Below are 19,944 nucleotides of genomic sequence, written 5' to 3' on the forward strand. Positions count from 1 at the left end.
TTTTTGTAATGTGTCTACTCCTATTTGACTGGTGGTGTTTTAGTCCTGTGAAGTCTGGAACTTTTATTCTGTAGAATAGAGTATATGGTCGATCAAAATAATTAGTTTTTTTTTCAAAATAAGAGACACGTCAATACATGTCTCTTATACGTTAATCTTACCAAATCAAACTTTTTTTTCTTTTTTTTTTTGATTTTAGCATAAAATTTTGATTTGTGCATAAAATCCATCGCTTGTAGGAGACATTAAAGTGAGTGAAAATAATGTATTTTTTCATATTTACATTTTCTTTACATTTAATCACTTGACAGATGTTTATAACCAAATCAACAATAAAAGAAAATATATACATTATATAAAGTAAGTGCTTGAGATAAATAGAGGGTTAGATTATGTTATTTATGGAAAAATAAAGAACAATTAAAATACTTTTAGGGATTGTAAAATCATGCCATTTTTATATACATAAACAAAATAGAGAATAAATAAAAGAGTACTGGGAATAGAATTATTGTTATAAAAACACAACTACAAAAAGTGTTTATTATGTTACTTTTTTTACAAAAATAAAAAGCTAGAATGGAAAATAAATTATAGAGAGTCGTGTTGAGGAAATGATGAGTAATAGAGTTTTCTGATAATGTGTATTTTGAGTAAATCGAAATCAATGATTCGTTCACTTATCTGAAAGAAGCGGTTCGTCCTGTTCACTAAATTAACGCATAATGCATGAAAGCATAAATGAATAAAACAATGAATTAATTAATTAAAAAACAAATAAGTTAATTAAACTTTAAAATAATAAAATAGAAATGAAAAAAAACACCAAGATGTGTTTTTCACCAATAAATGAAGAAAAAATATACATTAGTTTATAATTAAATTTGATTAAAAATAAACTATCTGTTTTTTAAGCCATATATTACGTAATTTACTTTTCTATTGTTTAATTTATTTATTTATCTGTGTCCTTCACGCATTTACTCATGATACTTTAAAGCGAACCGTTTAAAGGAACCGACTCACGCTCGACTTCCCAAAATAATTGCTTCACCTTGAACAAAGAACCTGTTTGCCTCGAGTTAACAGTTCAAATAGGACTTTGCTCATTTGAATAAAGATAAAAACGGACCAATGGCGTTAAACGTGTTCACCTGAGCAGATCCTGAACAGCTTCTAGTCAGTCAGTCAGGCTTCGAGCAGAGTCTACACGTTGTATTTCAGACTATGGTTTAAGTGTATAAACTATATTGTTTAATCATGGCTTGTGGTGGCTTTGTTTGCTCCAAAACGTGTCTCTGCATCTTGAACCTCATTTACGTGGTAAGTGGCCATATATCAAGGCTTATTATTGTCATTAACAATACGCTTAATGTAAATTAACATCAAAGTGAACTAAGACTTTGTTAATGTAAAGTTAGTTAAACTAGGCTAACGAACAATTAGCCATAGTATTTGAAGTAGATAATTACTATGAGTTGTTCTCAACAGTGACAATAACAATTGTAAGTGCTGTTGTAAGTTTAAAATTATGGTAAAATGTCGAATTAATGGTTGTGAATTTACATATCTACGAAATAAACAAAATAAAAATATTTTATGCCGTTTCATGCAGTAATTTAGGCTGTTGTTAGATAGATATGTCCCATTAGCTGTAATTTGTATATTAAAATGATATAAGGATGAATTTTAACAAGTTTCTGTGTTTACCAAATGTTTCTATTGATTGTTTATTATTGTTATTAATATATTCATCTGTTCAGCAGTCTATGTTTTCCTTCTGAGTTGGCCTACAATAAAGTACCTTACACGACCTAGAGTACTACCTAATACTACCTGATATTACCAACTACTTAGAATATGTAGTCATTGGCTTTTCTAAACATCTTCACTCATTATTTCTGTTTATCTGTTGTTTTTTGTTGTTTTTTTTTAAGTTGGTCAGTCTTCTGTTGATTGGTGTGGCAGCCTGGGGAAAATGGTTTGGGCTGGTCTCTAGTTTCAGTGTAATGGGTGCTGTAATCGCCGTTGGATTGTTTCTCTTCATCGTGGCCATTATTGGACTGTGTGGAGCTGTGAAGCATCATCAAGTCCTCTTGTTCTTTGTATCCTTCTGAGTAATCCATCCAATAAATTCTCTTATCAGCCGTGTTACACAACACATCAGCTTTAGTTTAGGCTGTATCTGTTTTGCTGGCTTGCTTGATTTGAATGATTTACTGTAAATAAATAAAAAATACAAAATTGATGCTTGCTATAAAGCAGTGTTTCTCTGCCACGTTCCTGGAGGACCACCAACACTGCATGTTTTAGATATCTTAATGTCTGTCACAGCCATTACAGGTGTTTAAGTCTTTGCTAATGAGCTGATGATCTGAATCAGGTGTCTTTGGTTAAGGAGACATGGATTTGTGCAGTGCTGGTGGTCCTCGTGGAACATGGTTGAGAAACACTGCCTTAAAAGTGTTAGTGCACACAAAATTCTATTATTAACTACTCATCCTCATGTTGAACCAATCCCAAGACATTTGTGATTAATTTAATTTAATACAGAATTATTTTTGGGGGGTGAAATAACCCTTTAATTAATCCTTATACTGTATTAACCTTATGAGTAACTCTAAATTAAAAATATAAGTTGAAACATTACCTTAGTTTAATGATGCATGTAATGACGTTAGGTCAGTTATCATGATTAACATAAACGCATATGTTGAAATTACTTGTTGATCAAATATTTTTTAGAATGTTTGAAAAGCTATCTGCCTTAAATGACACACAAACCCCTTAACTAGTCTTCAGTACATGTTTATTCTTTTCCTGGTATTCATAGTGCAGTTTTCTGTATCATGTGCCTGCTTAGCCATTAATAAAGAACAACAGGTAATTATAGCCTGTATTTATACAGATACAGTTTCCTCATTCCTCAAGCGAGAGGTGGTTTCAAATTCAGATGTTTTGTTTCTCCTCTAGAACCTTCTGCTTGAGATTGGATGGAATAAGTCTGAATCAATGCAGAGTGATTTGGAAAGATCGTTGAACTGTTGCGACTTCCTTCAGGTTGACTACAGTGGATCCTGTGAAGCTGTAAGGACTTTTATTTCATCCAAGATCTAAGGTGTAATAGTGTACTGTGCATTTCAACGACAAACAAAAAACACTTCTAGAAGTAACTTCCTTAACGCTTTATAGGGCACTCATTGAAAAGCACATTGAAAAAAAATCTTGTATGTTACAATACAAGAATTTGAACTTTTATGATGCCTGAAAAAGTAAAAAAATGTTCCTAGAAGGATGCTTAACCCAGCACTAATTGAAAACCTTGAAATGGTATTGGAGAAGACTTTTGAACATTTATGGCATTTATCAGATTTTTATGACGATCAATAAAGGGTTAAAAATTCTTGAAGAAATAGTTGTGCAGTTAAAACAAATGAGCAGTTAAATACACTACCTGACAAAAGTCTTGTCGTCGATTCCAGTTGTAAGAGCAACAAATAATAACTTGACTTCTAGTTGATCATTTTGAAAGTGGCAGAAGGTAGATTTTTCTGATGAATCATCTTTTGAACTGCATCCCAATCATCACAAACACTGCAGAAGACCTATTGGAACCTACATGGACTCAAGATTCTTTCAGAAATCAGTCAAGTTTGGTAAAGGTAAAATCATGGTTTGGGCTTGCATTCATTATGAGGGCATGCAAGAGATCTGAAGAGTGGATGGCAACATTAACAGCCTGAGGTATCAACACATTTGTGCTGCCCATTAGATTACAAACCACAGGAGAGGGCAAATTCTTCAGCGGGATAGCCCTCCTTCTCATACTTCTGCCTTCACTTCAAAGTCCCTGAAAGCAAAGCAGGCCAAGGTGCTCCAGGACTGGCCAGCCCAGTCACCAGACAAGAACATTATTGAGCATGTCTGGGGTAAGATGGAGGAAGAAGCATTGATGATGAATCCAAATAATCTTGATGAACTCTGGGAGTCCTGCAAGAACACTTTCTGTGCCATTCCAGGTGACTTTTATTATATGTTATTTGAGTCATTGCAGAGATGTATGGATGCAGTCCTCCAAGCTCATGGGAGTCATACACAATATTCATTCTTTTTTTCCACTGCAGCATGACTTTATATTCTATACTGTACATTATTTCTGTTAAATGACAATACTTTTGTCTAAGCAAAGTCAGAGCTTACTGTCCTAATTAAATCATTCAAAATCAAGGCATGATCATATTTTTTGTGAAAGGCTTTTGCCTTTTTTATATTAGCCACTTCTGATACCAAATGATCAACTAGAAGTCACGTTATTATTTGTTGTTCCTAAAACTTGGATAGGCGACAAGACTTTTGTCAGGGAGTGTATATAGTTATAAGAGCTACTGTTTTATCTCGAAATACCAAGATAATGTATTTTTATTTACAGTTAATGTAAATAAAGGGTTAGTTCACATAAAAAATTAAACCTGTTATTAATTTACTCACCCTCATGTTGTTGACCTTCTTTCATTTTAGGAATGCAATTTAGGATTATTTAGAAGAAATCCGAGAGCTCTCTCATCCTGAATAGACAGCAATGGTACTGAATCATTCAAAGTCTCATTTATAAACATGGTGTACGCACAAAACATGGATGGACATGTGTACGTCACTTCCCACGCAAGTTGTGATCTATAAAAAAACAAACTTGATGGTAGAATGTGCGCAGCTTTAAGTAAACGCATTTACCTGAAATATTGACTTAATTGAACTACTTTAAATCATCATATAAGCAAAAATCATTAATAAATAAATTACAATTTATTCTGGTGTACGCTTACTTTAGTGGCTCAATCAGAATATTATGACGCTACAAGAATATGTTTGTATGCACAATAAATAATAAAAATGACTATTCAACAGTTTTTTTCTTTTCAGTGTCAGTATAGGGCACGCTCCTTGGTTTAAAACCACATGAGGGTGAGTAATTAATAACGTAATATGGGTGTACTAATCCTTTAAGTATCTAAATGTTGACAAAATGAAGCCACATGGACAAGTGCAACTCAAAGATCACCTGAGTGTGAGATCATGTTGTTTGTATGCATTGGACTATTTTTATAGTGGCTGTAAAGATATTTACCATTTGATTTCTGTCTTCTCTGTGACCTCAGACCTGTTTCAAGGAAAAAACATGTAAACCATGTTCAGTAATAATCCAAGCATATGCTGACGACGCTCTGCAGTTTGTCGGGGGAATCAGCCTGTTTTTCAGTTTTACAGAGGTGAGAAGACGATGAACATGTAAACACGGCTAGTAAAAACTGAAAACACATTCACAACGTCAAGTGTACTTGTTTGCTGCTTTAGTTTTTGGTCCTATTAATAAATGCACGTTGTTGTTTTTTCTATTACAGATTCTAGGTTTCTGGCTAGCATACAGATACAGGAATCAGAAGGATCATCGACAAAATCCTGGCGCTTTCGTTTAACGTATATAAATATTCAAGACTGATTTATTGTTGAATGGACTTTTTTTTCGTTGTTTCTGAATCTTAATGGTTTTGCTGTGCTGTTTCTATCAATAGCAAACCCCATTACTTGATTTTTCTAGGATACAATAACAAATGAAGCGTTCTGTTGACCTTTATTATATTTATTTGTGTAACAGCCATAATGATAGATTTGGTAAAGTATAGCATTACAGATTGTGCAAGTAGGTTAACTGGGCTTGAACTTTGATCCCAATTCGACAACTCTTACTAAGATAAAGAGCTGCTAAATAAACAAGACCTTAAAAGAAACTCATCTCATTTCAGACTGAAAAAACAAACTAGCATTTCTAAGGAACCCTCATGTCTTTTCTGCATAATACAACAAACAATACTGGGCAGCACTGTGGCTCAGTGGTTAGCACTGTCACCTCACAGCAAGGAGGTCAATGGTTCAAGGCATTTTTGTGTTTGCATGTTGGTGTGGGTTTCTTCCAGGTGCTCTGGTTTCCCCCACAGTCCAAAGACATGCGCTATAGATGAATTGAATAAACTAAATTCAAGTGTATCTGTCTGCGGACTGCAAGACAAGGGTGTAACATGAAGGGTAGTAACTTGCAGTTATCGAGATCCCATTGAATCATGCGAGATGTCACAACAAGATGTTGTTGACAAGATGACTGAAATGCTTACCGGAGAAGATTTTCCCCAAATGTTTTCATGAATTTTTTCCAAATGTATCCACAGCCCTTTCATTTGATATATTATTCTATTCATTAATTTAACAGCTCCACTTACCAACTGCTTTCTCCGTTTTGTCATGACAGTTTGCCTACTCAGCGTAGCCCCCTGTGGTTGCAAATAACAGTACAATGGTGAGCATTTCAGGTATGAAAGCTGCAATTCACGGGCGGCTGTATGTTAATATCTGTGATGGTTATAGATTAAGGGTTGTGGTAGGTATAGACGTTAGTAGCTTTGATGGTTGGGTTTAAGTTTGGGGAAGGTGTAGACCAGGGGTCGAGAACCTTTTTTCAGCAAAGAGCCATTTCAGATTTTTTTTGGCAAATGTATTATTTGCGCAAGGTTACCATAGAAATTTAAGTTGCATGCCCTTTATTGGTCTCGCGATTCAAGTTAATCCACAGCACCGCACACGTGCATTGGTTAAAACTTCCTTTATTCTTATTCATTTAGCTGTAAATACAATAATTTATACAATAATAAAATATACAATAAAACTTTTATTGTATTTTCAATAGAAAACTGATTTTTAGTGACAGTTTTATTTTATTTTTTTATTGAAGGGAGACAGCTGGAGAGCCACATATTTTTGGTCAATGAGCTACATGTGGCTTCCCAGCCATAGGTTCCTTACCCCTGGTGTAGACATTAATAACGATGATTGTGGGGTAGGTATAAACGTAATAACTGATGGTTTGGGGAAGGTGTAGACGTTAATAATGATGATGGTTGGATTAATGGTTTGGTAGGTAAAATATAATAACGTGGGTCTCCATAACTTCAAGAGACGTTACACCTAACGTTCTACAAGTTACTCCCCTTCATGTTACACCCCTGTCTTGCATCTCGCAGACCAACACCATTCACTAAATTGACCATAGTGTATGAGTATGTGAGGGTGTATGGAAGTTTCCTAGTACTGGGTTGCAGCTGGAAGGGCATCCGCTGTGTAAAACAAATGCTGGAATGGTTGGTGGTTCATTCCACTGTGGAATCAGAGACTAAGTCGAAGGAAAATGAATGAGTATTGGCCATTTCCTCATCTGGGAGTTTCTGTCTTCTGCTGAACACAAAAGAAGATGTACTGAAGAATGTTGTAAACAAAAGGACATTGTCTTCCATAATATTTTGATGTCAATAGATGTTTTATCCACCTAGTTCATGACATTTTGGATTACCGCATTAAAAATACTTAATGGAAATACCATTTAGTTTGTAATGCACATTATATGGTTTAATTGTTCATTCTTTGTTTTTGTTTTCCTTACTGACACATTGGATAGAAACAAAGCTTTAATCAAAAATGTTTCATGCAATTTGCCAATTTTGCACACAAGCCTAGTTCACATATTTGGATGGCATTATAGCCTATGGCTGCTTTTTTACAACATTCAAAACATCTTGTTTTGTGTTCAACAGAAGAAATTCCTAAAAGTTTAGAACCACTTGAGTGTGCCGAAATGTTCAACTTTTGAGTGAACTAACCCTTTAAGCTCAGTTGCTCCAGACTCTAAATAATGAACTTGCACAATGAAACTTAAACTACACCCAACCCCTTTCCACATTATTCTGTTCAGGATACAACCAGGAAATTCTACATGGTCTGTTTGTATTTCCCCATATTAGCAAATGGTGTGGCACTCCTGCTTGTCCAGCTGGTTTTCCACAGAATACGTTCTGATATCCTCAAGTCTAGTGCTTCCCTCTGCTGGCTGCAGTGAAAACATACCAGACAGAGTCATCTGCATTTTTACATTACGGGAAAACACCTGCATGAGGATAAATAGGAGTAAAAAAAAAATTATTTTAACAGATTGATTTTTATATATTTTTATATTAATATTGTCCAATGTTATGCACTATGCTTGTACAATATACGGTCACACTTATTCTGATGTCCCATTTGTTGATTTTGAGTTACATTGCATCTACATGCCAACTAATTCTCATTAGATTATAAGTAGACTGTTAAGTTGGGGTTAGGGTTAATAAAAGTTGACATGTACTTGAAGGTTTTTTATTGTCAGTAAAATGTCTGTTTAAGGAGCAGTATCAACAGAGATTAAGCAGCCTGTCTACTAATGCTCAAATAGACCATCAAAATAAAGTGTTACCCAATATATCTTACTAATTTAGTGTTTAGGTTTTTGAGGTAATTTTAAGCATGTCAAAATACAAATGTGAAAAACAAAGAAGCTAAATTTTTGCATAGACGTCTTGCGTTGAATGAAATTCATATGTTGACTATGTCACTGACTTATGTTGTTGTTTTTATTCATATTAAGCATATTAATTAAACGTTAATGCTAACAACATGTTTAATTATGTGTTTAGACTGTTTAATAGCTGTTTAATAATGTCTGTTTGCATCTACGTTGAATACAAAACCATATAAATCCATTTTTAATATATATGTTTGCAGAGGTTTATATTGGTATATACTGTAGCTGTGGCCAGTCAAAGATAAAGGGGGTTTCAAGCATTAATAAAAATACTAATAAACAATAAAACTGTCATAAATTAAGGTGGTTTAATGTCTTTTTATATAAAGCTGGAAAAGTATTGTTCAAATCACTTATCTTTTTGTTAAGTTTTAACTTATTTAAAATATAAAATATGTTCACACAGAATTGTATGATGAAATAAGTATAGGTCATAAACATGATAATGATATTTCAGTGATATTTTGGTGTTTTATTTTCACACAAAAATACATTAAACTGTTGCATTTTCTTGAAATGTAGGCCTACATAAAACTTTTTGAAAATCAAAAGGACATGAACTATATTTCGATGACTCACTGACTTAAAGCAGTAACTCTAGTCTTGATTTTTATGATTTAATTACAAAGATGTTCAAACTACAACTTGCCCTTAAAAAGCCAGAACCAGTAAAATAGATTCATTAGACCTTCAGCAATAGCCGATTCTGATTATGTATGTTACACCAAAATACCAGTGGGTGGCGAAAAGTATAATAGAATAGCACCATTTAAAAATAAATTAATAATAAATACAGTTTTAAACTAAAGTAACACAGTGATATTTTAGGTATTTATATTAATTCATAATAGTGTATTTTACATGGTTTATCATAACGTCTCGTTTTATCTGCATTTTTTTAGCTATTTTAATTAGTTCATGAGAGTCGACTCAATCAGAGAGTGAATTCCAAACTGACAACAGCCAAAGAGCTAGAATCACCAAGAGGCGACACTCAACAGAACCAAAGAGCACAGAGTTCAGGTCATTGACATTCTAAGCTCTTTGATAGAACGGTCTATTGCAGGGGTGTCAAACTAAATTCCTGGAGGGCCGAAGCCCGGCACAGTTTAGTTCCAACCATGGGCGTGGTAGTGGGTGGAAAAGTGGACCTGACTACCCAGGGCCCCGTCTAGGGAGAGGGCCCTTTGAAATCCAACCAATTTTTAATTATTATTATTATTTTGTAGCCTTCTTTGAATTAATTGGCCCCTCCAATTGATGTCAATGTCATTATTTATTTCAAAATATATTGATAACACCCCCCCCACCCCCGGAATGGTTTAGTCCGCCCATAGACGGCAGCCGGCAGCAAACAAGTAACGCAGTGAGTCTAGAGCCTGATCATGCTGCGCAAAAAGCCCAAATCAGGCTTTCAAAAAAAGAAAGACAGGAAGGAAAAAGAAAGGAGGCAGAATGAGGGGAAGCAGCAAATGTCTGCTTTCTTTTCAAAAGGTGAACTGAGTTTGCTTGTTATGAAACTACATCTAATTAAAGTTAACATAGTCAACTCCAGACAGCTGCTGCTAATGCAGGGCTCGAAATTGCGACCATTTGGGTCGCATACAGTATAATGCTGATTTGTGTACAGTCATTACTAGGGAAACCCTAATATTTCAGCGCTCCTAAAGCGCCCCCCTTGTGACAGAGAATGCATTTTTATTTCCAATAAATTTTTTCAGCTGTTTATGGTCAAATTATTGCAATTATTATTGGTGCTACGCCCCTGGTTCCAACCCTGCTCCAACACACTTACCTGTAGGTTTCAAACAAGCATGAAGGACTCAATTAGTTTGATCAGGTGTGTTTAATTAGAGCTGGAACTAAACTGTGCAGAGCTGCGGCCCTTTTGGAACTGAGTTTGACACCTGTGGTCTATTGCAACAGCAGAGCGGTTCGGCCATTTTGGAGTGAAAGCGATCGGTCCAATGGATCTGATTCAGTGGCTTGGGGGGCTTAAGCCCTCTGATGTATTGTCAAAAGCCCCTGATCTTTTAAAATATGCTGCACTTAAAAACAGGTTGTAAAACATTTATTTTGTTATGCAAGTACTTAAAATTACAAAATAGGCTACATCACGCGCATTCCACTTAATGCAGCTTTTGTGTGGGGTATATAGTCAGCTGTTCAGCAGTACCTGTTTCAACCGGCAGGTGGGAGTGGGACTTGTCAAAATCTGTCCACTGCACTGTCATCAGCATTCATTATTTTAAGGAGCTGAAGCTGATGAGGTAATAATACAACTGTTTCGCCAAACTGAATCGTTTTAACTACTGATGAAGCTTAATATTTGTTTTCACAGTATAAAATGTGTGTAGTTTTGGTGAAATAAAATAACTGCAATTAATAAAACGGGCAACATATTGATGTAAATACATGAAAATGTTCATGGGGGGCTGATCTGACTGCTGTTGCGCTGGCAAGCAGCTGCTTTGTTTATTATTTATTTATTTAAAAAGCGCATTATATACGACAATACAACACGTACAGTCAGAAGACTGGTGATCATCAGCACTTTTAATAGTTTATTTTACAGACCTAATTTTTCATAAATTAACCATAATTAACTTTAATAGTTAACGCACTAGCATGAATTACTACTGACATGTTAAATTAAATTAGCATGACTTTCAAAATGAGATGTAGCTAACAGACTGACTACACTTTTTGTTGCAGTATTATGTTATAATAGTATTTTTTGTCTGTATTGTGTAGTTTAGTATTGTGTTGTCTGTTAAAGAAAGACTAATAAAGCTTTTATGTAAAATATGTTAATATATTATTATAAATGTCTCCTAAATCCAATTGAACACAAATGAGTAATTCTGAAGAGATAGTAAGTTGAGCATCTCTTTGAGCAACTCTTGAAGATTAGAAAAGATAGATGTAGCAAAATGTAGCCAGCTTGTTCATTCCATCCATAGAAGTCTTGCTGCTTTTAATGAAAATCATGAAGGCCATACTCATTTATGCCATACTCATTTATATATTTAGTATAACATTTTAACTCAAATTTAACTCAATATTTTGATTAATTCATATCAGTGCTGTTGTTTTTCATTTTTATTCCAAAATGACAGTAGCGGCATCTAACAGCTGTTTGCCAAATAGCAAGAAAGTGTCGCCTCTTGGTGATTCTATACTCTTTGCAACAGTCAAAGTTGAGGTGATTCTTAATATATGCAAATGATTAATTTATGGAATGTCGTCAGCCTCACAGATAATCGATGAAAACACGCGAATGAATCGTAACATATTTTTTCATCATTATTCAGACCTTACAACCACTTTCTAAACTACAAAATCCATTGTCCGTTTCTTAAAAAGCGTAAGCTGCCTTTGACTAAATCAAACCAGAAAAACCAGGTATGAAAACCTCATTTCTTTTGTCAACGATAAACCCTGACGTCTCAATAAAATCGCTTAGCATTGTTTCAAAACCACCTAAAGCCTCGTTAGAATTAGGAAGCAAAATTACGGCTGTGTTTTTTTCAATGACTGACTTTAGGTTTTCTCCTTGGACTTCAGGTCTGTTCTCACGGTTAACAGAGTTAATGAGAGGAAGAAGGCAGATGCTGATTAATAAAGGAGTCAATGGACACCCTGCCCTCAGGCCCTGAGATCTGTTATGATCTGCCAACAACAACAGCTTCAACACAGATCTAAATTTGTCAGGTAGGTTCACAGACTTTAAGCTATTAAACAGAAATGGCCATTTCAGGGCACCTGGATCGAGTTGTAATGCAATAATCAGCATTGGGATTTGATTAATGTTGTGTTTAATCAAACGGTGTGGTTCGCTTGGTTCACCTGGATTTAAAATGTGTTCAATAACACCATTCAGCCTCTCTGCTAGAATCACAGCCAGAATTTTATAGTCCACGTTAAATATTGTCATCGGACTGCAGTGATATTGAATATTACAGCTGTATGAATGATCATCTCTTTGTGGATTCGGTGAGTCAATAACTGAGTGTTTAACCGAGTCGAAGATTTGATTGAAAAATACTTGTAACAGGTCAGTAATTTTACAAGCATAATGCTTATAGAAATGCACAGTTAGCCCATCAACTGATGGACTCTCAGACTGAGGCAGAGAGAGTATTGCATCCAGAATTTCTTTTTTCGAAATGTATTCGTTTAGAACGGTAATCAGAGTGGATTTTACGTCATCAAATCTCTCAGTTTGGTGTAAATGATTCAAAAAGTTCAGAAGGCTTGATGTTTTTGCTGTGTGAAGAGCCTCAATGGATGATTCTGCATCTGAAAAAGCTTAAAAGAGAAATGATTTCAAAACAAGTTCAAACTATTTTAAAGGGATAGTTCAAAAAAATGAAAATTCTGTCATCATTTACGCCCCCTTGACTTGTTCCAAACCAGTTTAGAGGTTTTTTTTTTGTTCTGTTGAAAAATATTTATATGTCCACCCTGATCTCACGAGGAAACCGAACTATTTAATGCTCTGTCAGTTAAGTGGCTAATTCGATTTCCAAGCACCACTGGGGGATGAGCAAGTTATACTAAATCATACCAACGAGATCATATGAAGTAGCCACTAAATTAAAAAAAGTTACGAATTGCCGTGAGATATCGTTGGGATGTCAGTAGTTCCTGGATTCCAACACAGAGTTCAATGCTAAGCATTTTTTTTTTTCTACTGGCCCGATTGGGGAGATTTTTGCTTGCCCTGCTAAAATTTTTACTGGCCCTACCAAAAAAAAAAAAAGTTAATAGCTATTTCTTTAAATATTTTAAGAAAGGTGAATCTAAAATTTAAATATTAAAAAAAAATGTTATTAAATGTATAATAAGCAAAATTCAAAGTGTTTCAAACAAAATGGCAGTATGGAAAATGTGCAGGGATTTTATAGCAGAACAAAAAAAAAAAAAAACTGACGGCAAAGTGCATAACATCACTTACTTGCATTATCACCCACATAAATGTCCAAGACATTAGAAACGGATGTTTTCTTATAGCCTCATAATTTGATGTTGCCGCCATGTTGGCGTCTCTTCGCTGTACTGGTTGATACCAGGTTATGGAAAAATAAAATGCTCACAACAACCAATCGGATAAGAGGAACCAAAAAGCAATATAGTGTTTACGACTTCACAGAAGGTTGCATTTAAATGCTTAAAAGCACAAACTGTTTCTCAATTCTAAGACTGCATTTGCACGCAACTGACAAATAGTTGCAGGCAAATTAAACTTTAGTGACAAGGCAGCAATGGCCCGATCTGGCCAGTAACGATGCTGTCTACTGTTACAAGCGTCTGTCAAGCTGGCCCTGGGACATCGGGCAGTCCTTGTTGAGCTATTTTTTTTTTTTAAATGTACCTTTCCACACTAAAAACTCCCAGAACCTTAAGCAGTGATCTAATCATTAGTTTAAGATGTACCACAGGAAGTGCTTAAAAAGTGTGTCTACGTTTTAAAAAAGATGAAATAAAGTTTAATAACTATTATATTATACTACTAACTTTAGCTGTGTCCCAAACGGCACACTATACATACTTATGCACTTACACACTCAACAGTATAGTATATGAATGTTGTGTCGTACCAAATGGAACACTAATTGTTTTTTAAAAAGCGGAAATTCAAACTGTTTCTCTAACGATGTTTGCCAAATTAGCAAAAATAAATGACCAAATACCAAATAAAACCTGCCATGAGTATCACCGCATTCATTATCGGGAGGCAGGATAATCCAACATTATGAAGCTGCAGGCCCGGAGACCCAACCACACACTCAGACGGCTAGACCTGCACTACCTATCGCCTTCTCATACATTGCCGCCTGCTGTTTGAAAGATTGACTAATCTGAAATCAGCTGCTTATAAATTGTAACTTAAACTATCTTTATTCTAAAAAAATATTACACTTTGAATACATTATTGTATGAAATATTAAACATACTAGATTTTGTTTTAATGTATTAATTTAGTTGTATTTTTATTAATGGTATTTGTAAATTGATATTGTTTAGTTACTTCAATATTTTCAGACGTTTATTTTTTTTTTAATCATTAAGGATTTATCATGATTTCATATTGAGTTGAGGGAATGAATATCATCTTCATATACCATAAATTTCTTCACATACAATAAATTATAGGACTCTAAAGAACTTTATTATTGTGTACTTTTTCATGTGGTCCTACAAGTCTTCAAACTGTTAACAATGCAGAGAAAAATTCTGAACAACAGTAATTGGATTAGTATATTTAGTTATATTTGTAGAAAATAACACCAAATAAAATAAATGCTTTACATTTTTGTTAGAGATTTTTCATTTCTCGAGCAAAAAAAAAAAAAAAACTGTGGAAATATCTGCAGCATTTGGTGCACTGTATAAGTTTTGGCCCAAGACCCCCTTTTTAAATTGTAATATCCATCTGTTAAAAATACACATCACAAGCTAATTATTATTGCTTTAACCTAAGAGAGCTCATATTGTATATTCTATGCAGATTAATTGATATTTTGATTTCCAAAAAGCTTATTTATAATCATTACACAACTTATTAATAATTGATAAACTGTTATTGTGTTACTGTTATTGTTTTTGGCAGCACTTTCAGATAATACAGTAATACGTAGACCTACACAGCACTAAAATATATTCAAATAATAATTGCGTTATACTTTAAACATTTTATTTTAACATTTTTACTTTAAAGTTTTTTATTTTGCCAGAAAACACTGCTAGAAAATTGTCCCAGAATAGTAGAATAACACCAAAAATAAGAGCAAGCTGTAAATATCAGAAAATAATGCAATCTTTCGACACTAATTTTGATCAAATTAAAAACTGAAATAATTGTTAGTGTAATATTTTACACCAGATTGATTTATGCCATAAAACCTGGTCAATTTCAGGAATCGCTATAATAAAGTCGTGCAGTTTTGTCTTCGTTCCTGCCGCTTCACACAATCCAACAGCAAATGGCACTGTATGGGAAAACGATAGATCTGGAAGCGCAGATCCGAGTGTGCAGTTGGGTCTCCAGGCCTGCAGCTTCACCTTACTCAGATAATCAATCTCATAAGAGAACTTTGCTTTCACAATCCAAAATAAACAAGGACAACATGAGTGCCCGAAAGCTCTACCCCGTCAGCTACGTGAGCAAAGCAGCGGCTGTTGCGTGTGTGAAGTGTCCATCCTTCCACACTTATTTTTAACGGTTAAATAAGTGCATCATCTCGGAATTTATAGTGCACTTATAATATTTAGAGTTTTCAATGTGAACGCACTACTGACACTATTTATACTACAAAATGGCGTAGAAATGTGCATAAGTGGGGCGCACCTTATACCTATTATGTTGCTAGTAAGTTGTCATGACCAACACAACCAAGCATCTGTGGTTCACGGCATCAAATTACGGTTTGAGGGTGAGTAAATAATGACAGAATGTCGACTTTTGGGTGAATGATCCCTTTAAGGCTAAAACAATCATGAAAAGTGTTAATTTACCTCCTTGGTCCATCTCTTGAGGAAATTCTGCAGTTTCTGAACATGATGGTTTGAGGTGAGATCTCTGCAAAGCTACTGCCTCACATACAAGTCTAACCTTCAATCCTGGCCACAGATATTCTTTCTTATGTGCATTAATTCTTGAAATTTTCCTTATTGTGTTTGAGAGTTGCTCCATACACGTTTCATCTTCAAGAAGACAAGAATCGAACTGCCATTTCGGTCCATCTATCTGAATTTGAATGGACAATGGGGCGTGATCAGAAACATACTCCTCCTTATCAGAGTGCTTTGGCCTTTTGTGAATGCTACAAGCAGCTATGCAGGATATATTGTGACTTTTCAGGAAGAAGTAGTCCAATCTCGACTGACTTTTCCCACCAAAATAAGTGAAGCTTTTTACTTCAGGATAAAGACATCGCCAGACGTCCACCAGGCCGAAAGTTTCCAGAAATCTTTGGAGAGCACTGAGTGATTTTCTGTGACTTCGGTTTCGCAGATTTGATGTTTTATCAAGGCCTGCATCCATCACGGTGTTAAAATCACCACCTACCACCAGAAACGCGGTGGACGGGATGCAGGTTGAAAATTTGGAGAAGTCTGTAAACGTAATTTTGTCATCACTCGAGTTATACACATTAATAAACACAAAGTCATGCCCCCAAATTTGACATGAGATGATCATGAATCTTCCCTTTTCGTCACCGTTGACACTGAAACCACCACATCCCAGGTTCTTTTTGAACAAGATGGCCACCCCTCGGGAGCTTCCTTTAAATACAGTGAACATGGCCATGTAATCATTTTCTAAATCTTGATATTTGATGCTCCCCGTTGAGTAGATTCGATCAGGACCCACATGAGTTTCTTGCAGAAACACTACATCTGCCTTCAGGAGATTTAAATGATGAAGCACCTCACACCTTTTGCGGTTAAAACCATTTACATTCCAGGAAAGAATAGTCAATTTCTGCTGCTCGTCATCATTGGTTGTCATCCTGGGGTTTAGATAGATTAGAGTTTCATTAATGTATGGATTGGTATACCTAAAACAATGCAAACAAAGTGTTATACAAAACCAAAAACAGTTGGATCTCCCGATAACACACACACACACACACACACACACACACACACACACACACACACACACACACACACAAACACAAGTATAAACAGTATCTTGCTTTCGGTATCTATATTTCAACTGAGTAAGCTTTTTCCTATAAACAATTCACAAAACAAAATAGCTGAAACAATAGGAAATCTGTGAAATAATCAGATTTTGTAAAGGAAGTGTTTTATTTATTTTTAGATAACTACAAATATTTTTGAGCATAAATAAAAAGGAGTTAAAATTTCAGACCAATATTTTAAAGTCAAGAAAGAAATATTTGTAGCAGTTAATACTGATTTTCTATTAGAGCAAATAAAAACATTCGTTATTCTGATCAATTGTCATTTTATGGGAACAAAATTCTAAATGACAATACAACAAACCTTTAAAGAGCAACAACTAAAAACAAATGTCTTGTTCGCACATTACTAAATGAGTTTTAATTTCAATTTAAATGCGTTTAGACTTACCATATCAAAACAGGATCCTCCACTGATGTCTTACATGGCATGAACATTGATCAGCAAAAAAGATACTTTCTATTCCTCTTTCCGTGTAACGAATATGCAAATGAACATGACGTCATTTCAATATACGTATATTGAACATCTCAATTGTTGTGAGAGTTCTAGGAATGATTCCTGTTCCAATCACCAAATCGTCAAACAAATTTAAAACAATTGAAAACTCCAATTCAACTCCAATTCACTTGCATACTCATTTTTTTGCAAGTCAATGTATGCAAATGATTGAATGCAAATAGAATGTCAGCTTGTTCCCTCACTATACGCTTTTTTTTTTTAGCACTAATTTGATCACTAAGGAAAAGTTTAAAAGCACATACCTGTGATTTCTCTTGGACTTAGTCCCAGAAGCATCTTCTCATAGTTAATCAAAGGGGAAGATGTGCCAATTAGTGAAGAAGCTTTTAGGATAAATCAGCAGAGCAACTGCTGACTTAAACCAACCAGACAAACTGACTGACCTGGAGCTGGATCTACACATAGGAGCAATCAGCAGTGGGAGTGGCCTGACTATGCTGTACACAAAAGGTAAACATATGAAAAGCAGAGCATGGCATCATGTTGTGTCTTACTCATTCACAAAACCTGAATGCTTTCAAAGTAATGCTTTTTTCCCTCTCTTGAAGTAGATTATGCTTCATTAAAGTGTAAAGTAAACTTTCGAGTTTCTACTATTACATCTTGTTTCTTGTAACCATGAGAAGCTTGCGTTGACAAGTGTAATATGTAAACAAATTAGCTGAACATATATGTAAACACCTGCGAAGAGAAACTATATCCATAAGGGGCTGCGGGTGAGTAATGCATCATATAGGGCTGCAAAATATATATATTTTTAAAATGATCGCAATAGCATATTCAGTTTCCAGTGCAATAAAAATCATGTGCTAAGCATTTCTGTGCTGCATGGATAGGTTGTTTTCCCAAATCTAACCAATCAGATGAGGCCTTTACTATCTTTATCGCTGCTGTTGTTGTAAAAGCTGAAAATTTCACACTCTCTTTGGAGATCTTTAATGGAATTAAATGGTTTTGATGTCTGACAATCAAGTCTATCTCTAGCATCAAAATCTCCAGGCTTGATCGAGGTGTCTCACAGAAGCAGCCTCATAAAGATTTGATCTTTCTGAGAGTATATGTTTTTATGCTGAACACCAATCATACTCCATTATTGCATCTTGCATTTTTCGTAAATAATAAACATTTTGGCAGCTGGTGGTTGTGTGGGTGGGGAGTTCATTGGAAATGATGTAATCTTCAGCTTCAACATATGCTAGTGGCTGCACATTCTATGTAAAATAAACGGTATGAGGAAGTATGATTGCAATGACATTTTTCCTTTTTGCACTAATGACAAATACGGGGACATTTCACTGACGAATAAAGGATGATGTCTGCTGCACAACACAAAATAAATACCACAAAACAACGTGTAAATACGTTTGCGTCCCCTATTTATTTCCATATATGGACAATTGTAACCCTTCTTTTCCAGTGGCACTGGGCTTGTCAGATTTAAGTGTCCTTGGCAATCAAAGACTTGAAAACCCCTTGACTAAAGAATATCTTAGGTGCATTTAATTCTGTGATCAGAAAAAGTAATGTCCGAATCAGATTTATAATAGTTAACTACACTTAAATCCATATAACTAAAATCATGTTTGACATTAAATCAGGATTACTACAGATTTGATGAGGGTAAATTTAAGACTAAAGGCTGATTTATACTTCTGCGTCAAACGCCGGCGTATGCTACGGCGCTGACGCATAGCCCTTCGCCGTGGCCGTCGGCGTCACTGATGTGCACCTCTCAAAAAATGTAACTACACGTCGCAACGACGCGTAGCGTAAGCTCTGTGATTGGTCGGCTTGGTATCGCTGACAAGTCTGGGCGGGACCGAGAGCCGCGCAAATGGCGCAAGCGATTGTTTACAAGTGTGGAGTCCCTTTAAGGAGGTCCGGATGGAAAGTTTTGTTTTGTGTTTACCTAATAGTTAAAGTTGTTGCACGTCCGCCGGTTCCTGCCTCAAAATGAGCGAGTTTGAGCCACTTGTACATCCCAGAAGTGTTCAGGAAAAGCAAAAAAGCAGCGAAGAAACTCGACACAGAGAAACATTTACACCTCACTGCCAACTAGCGTTTCGGAAGTGTTAATGCAGACCGACAGAGACAGCGCGCAGAAGTATAAATGCACAGCCACGCGCGTTGCATGCGCCGTGGGTTACGCCGGTCACTTGACGCAGAAGTATAAATCAGGCATAAGGCTGCGTCCGAAATTGCCTACAACACAGTAGGTAGTGCATTTAAATTGAAATGTACTACTTGGCCGTTAGAAAAGTATG

General features: G+C 35.4%; 2 protein-coding genes across 4 annotated transcripts; one reads left to right on the forward strand and one right to left on the reverse strand.

Moving 5' to 3' along the window:
• The first annotated feature begins 1,179 nt into the window (after window positions 1-1,179).
• Window positions 1,180-8,738, forward strand: tspan13a (tetraspanin 13a). Its single transcript, NM_001002334.1, is given in 6 exon segments — window positions 1,180-1,323; window positions 1,938-2,105; window positions 2,803-2,883; window positions 2,974-3,087; window positions 5,157-5,267; window positions 5,400-8,738. Coding segments are annotated over 6 exon segments (612 nt in total). The 5' UTR covers window positions 1,180-1,260; the 3' UTR covers window positions 5,475-8,738.
• A 1,979-nt stretch (window positions 8,739-10,717) lies between these two features.
• LOC101883768 (LINE-1 reverse transcriptase homolog) lies at window positions 10,718-18,187 on the reverse strand. Of its 3 annotated transcripts, XM_087284464.1 has the most exons (4): window positions 18,064-18,187; window positions 17,923-17,956; window positions 15,962-16,959; window positions 10,718-12,751 (listed from the first exon to the last, which is right to left on the reverse strand). In XM_087284464.1, the coding sequence occupies exons 3-4, from the start codon at window positions 16,956-16,958 to the stop codon at window positions 11,823-11,825; spliced, it is 1,926 nt and encodes a 641-aa protein (XP_087140590.1). In that variant the 5' UTR covers window position 16,959; window positions 17,923-17,956; window positions 18,064-18,187; the 3' UTR covers window positions 10,718-11,822. The 3 variants fall into 3 exon arrangements, with proteins under 3 accessions (XP_087140590.1, XP_087140589.1, XP_087140588.1); XM_087284463.1 differs by lacking the exon at window positions 18,064-18,187 and having other exon boundaries at window positions 17,923-18,056; XM_087284462.1 differs by lacking the exons at window positions 17,923-17,956; window positions 18,064-18,187 and adding an exon at window positions 17,549-17,819 and having other exon boundaries at window positions 15,962-17,007.
• Window positions 18,188-19,944: the final 1,757 nt, after the last annotated feature.

The sequence above is a fragment of the Danio rerio genome, chromosome 15 (genome assembly GCF_052040795.2).
Source record: "Danio rerio strain M-AB ecotype USA chromosome 15, GRCz13ab, whole genome shotgun sequence".
Lineage (NCBI taxonomy): Eukaryota > Metazoa > Chordata > Actinopteri > Cypriniformes > Danionidae > Danio > Danio rerio.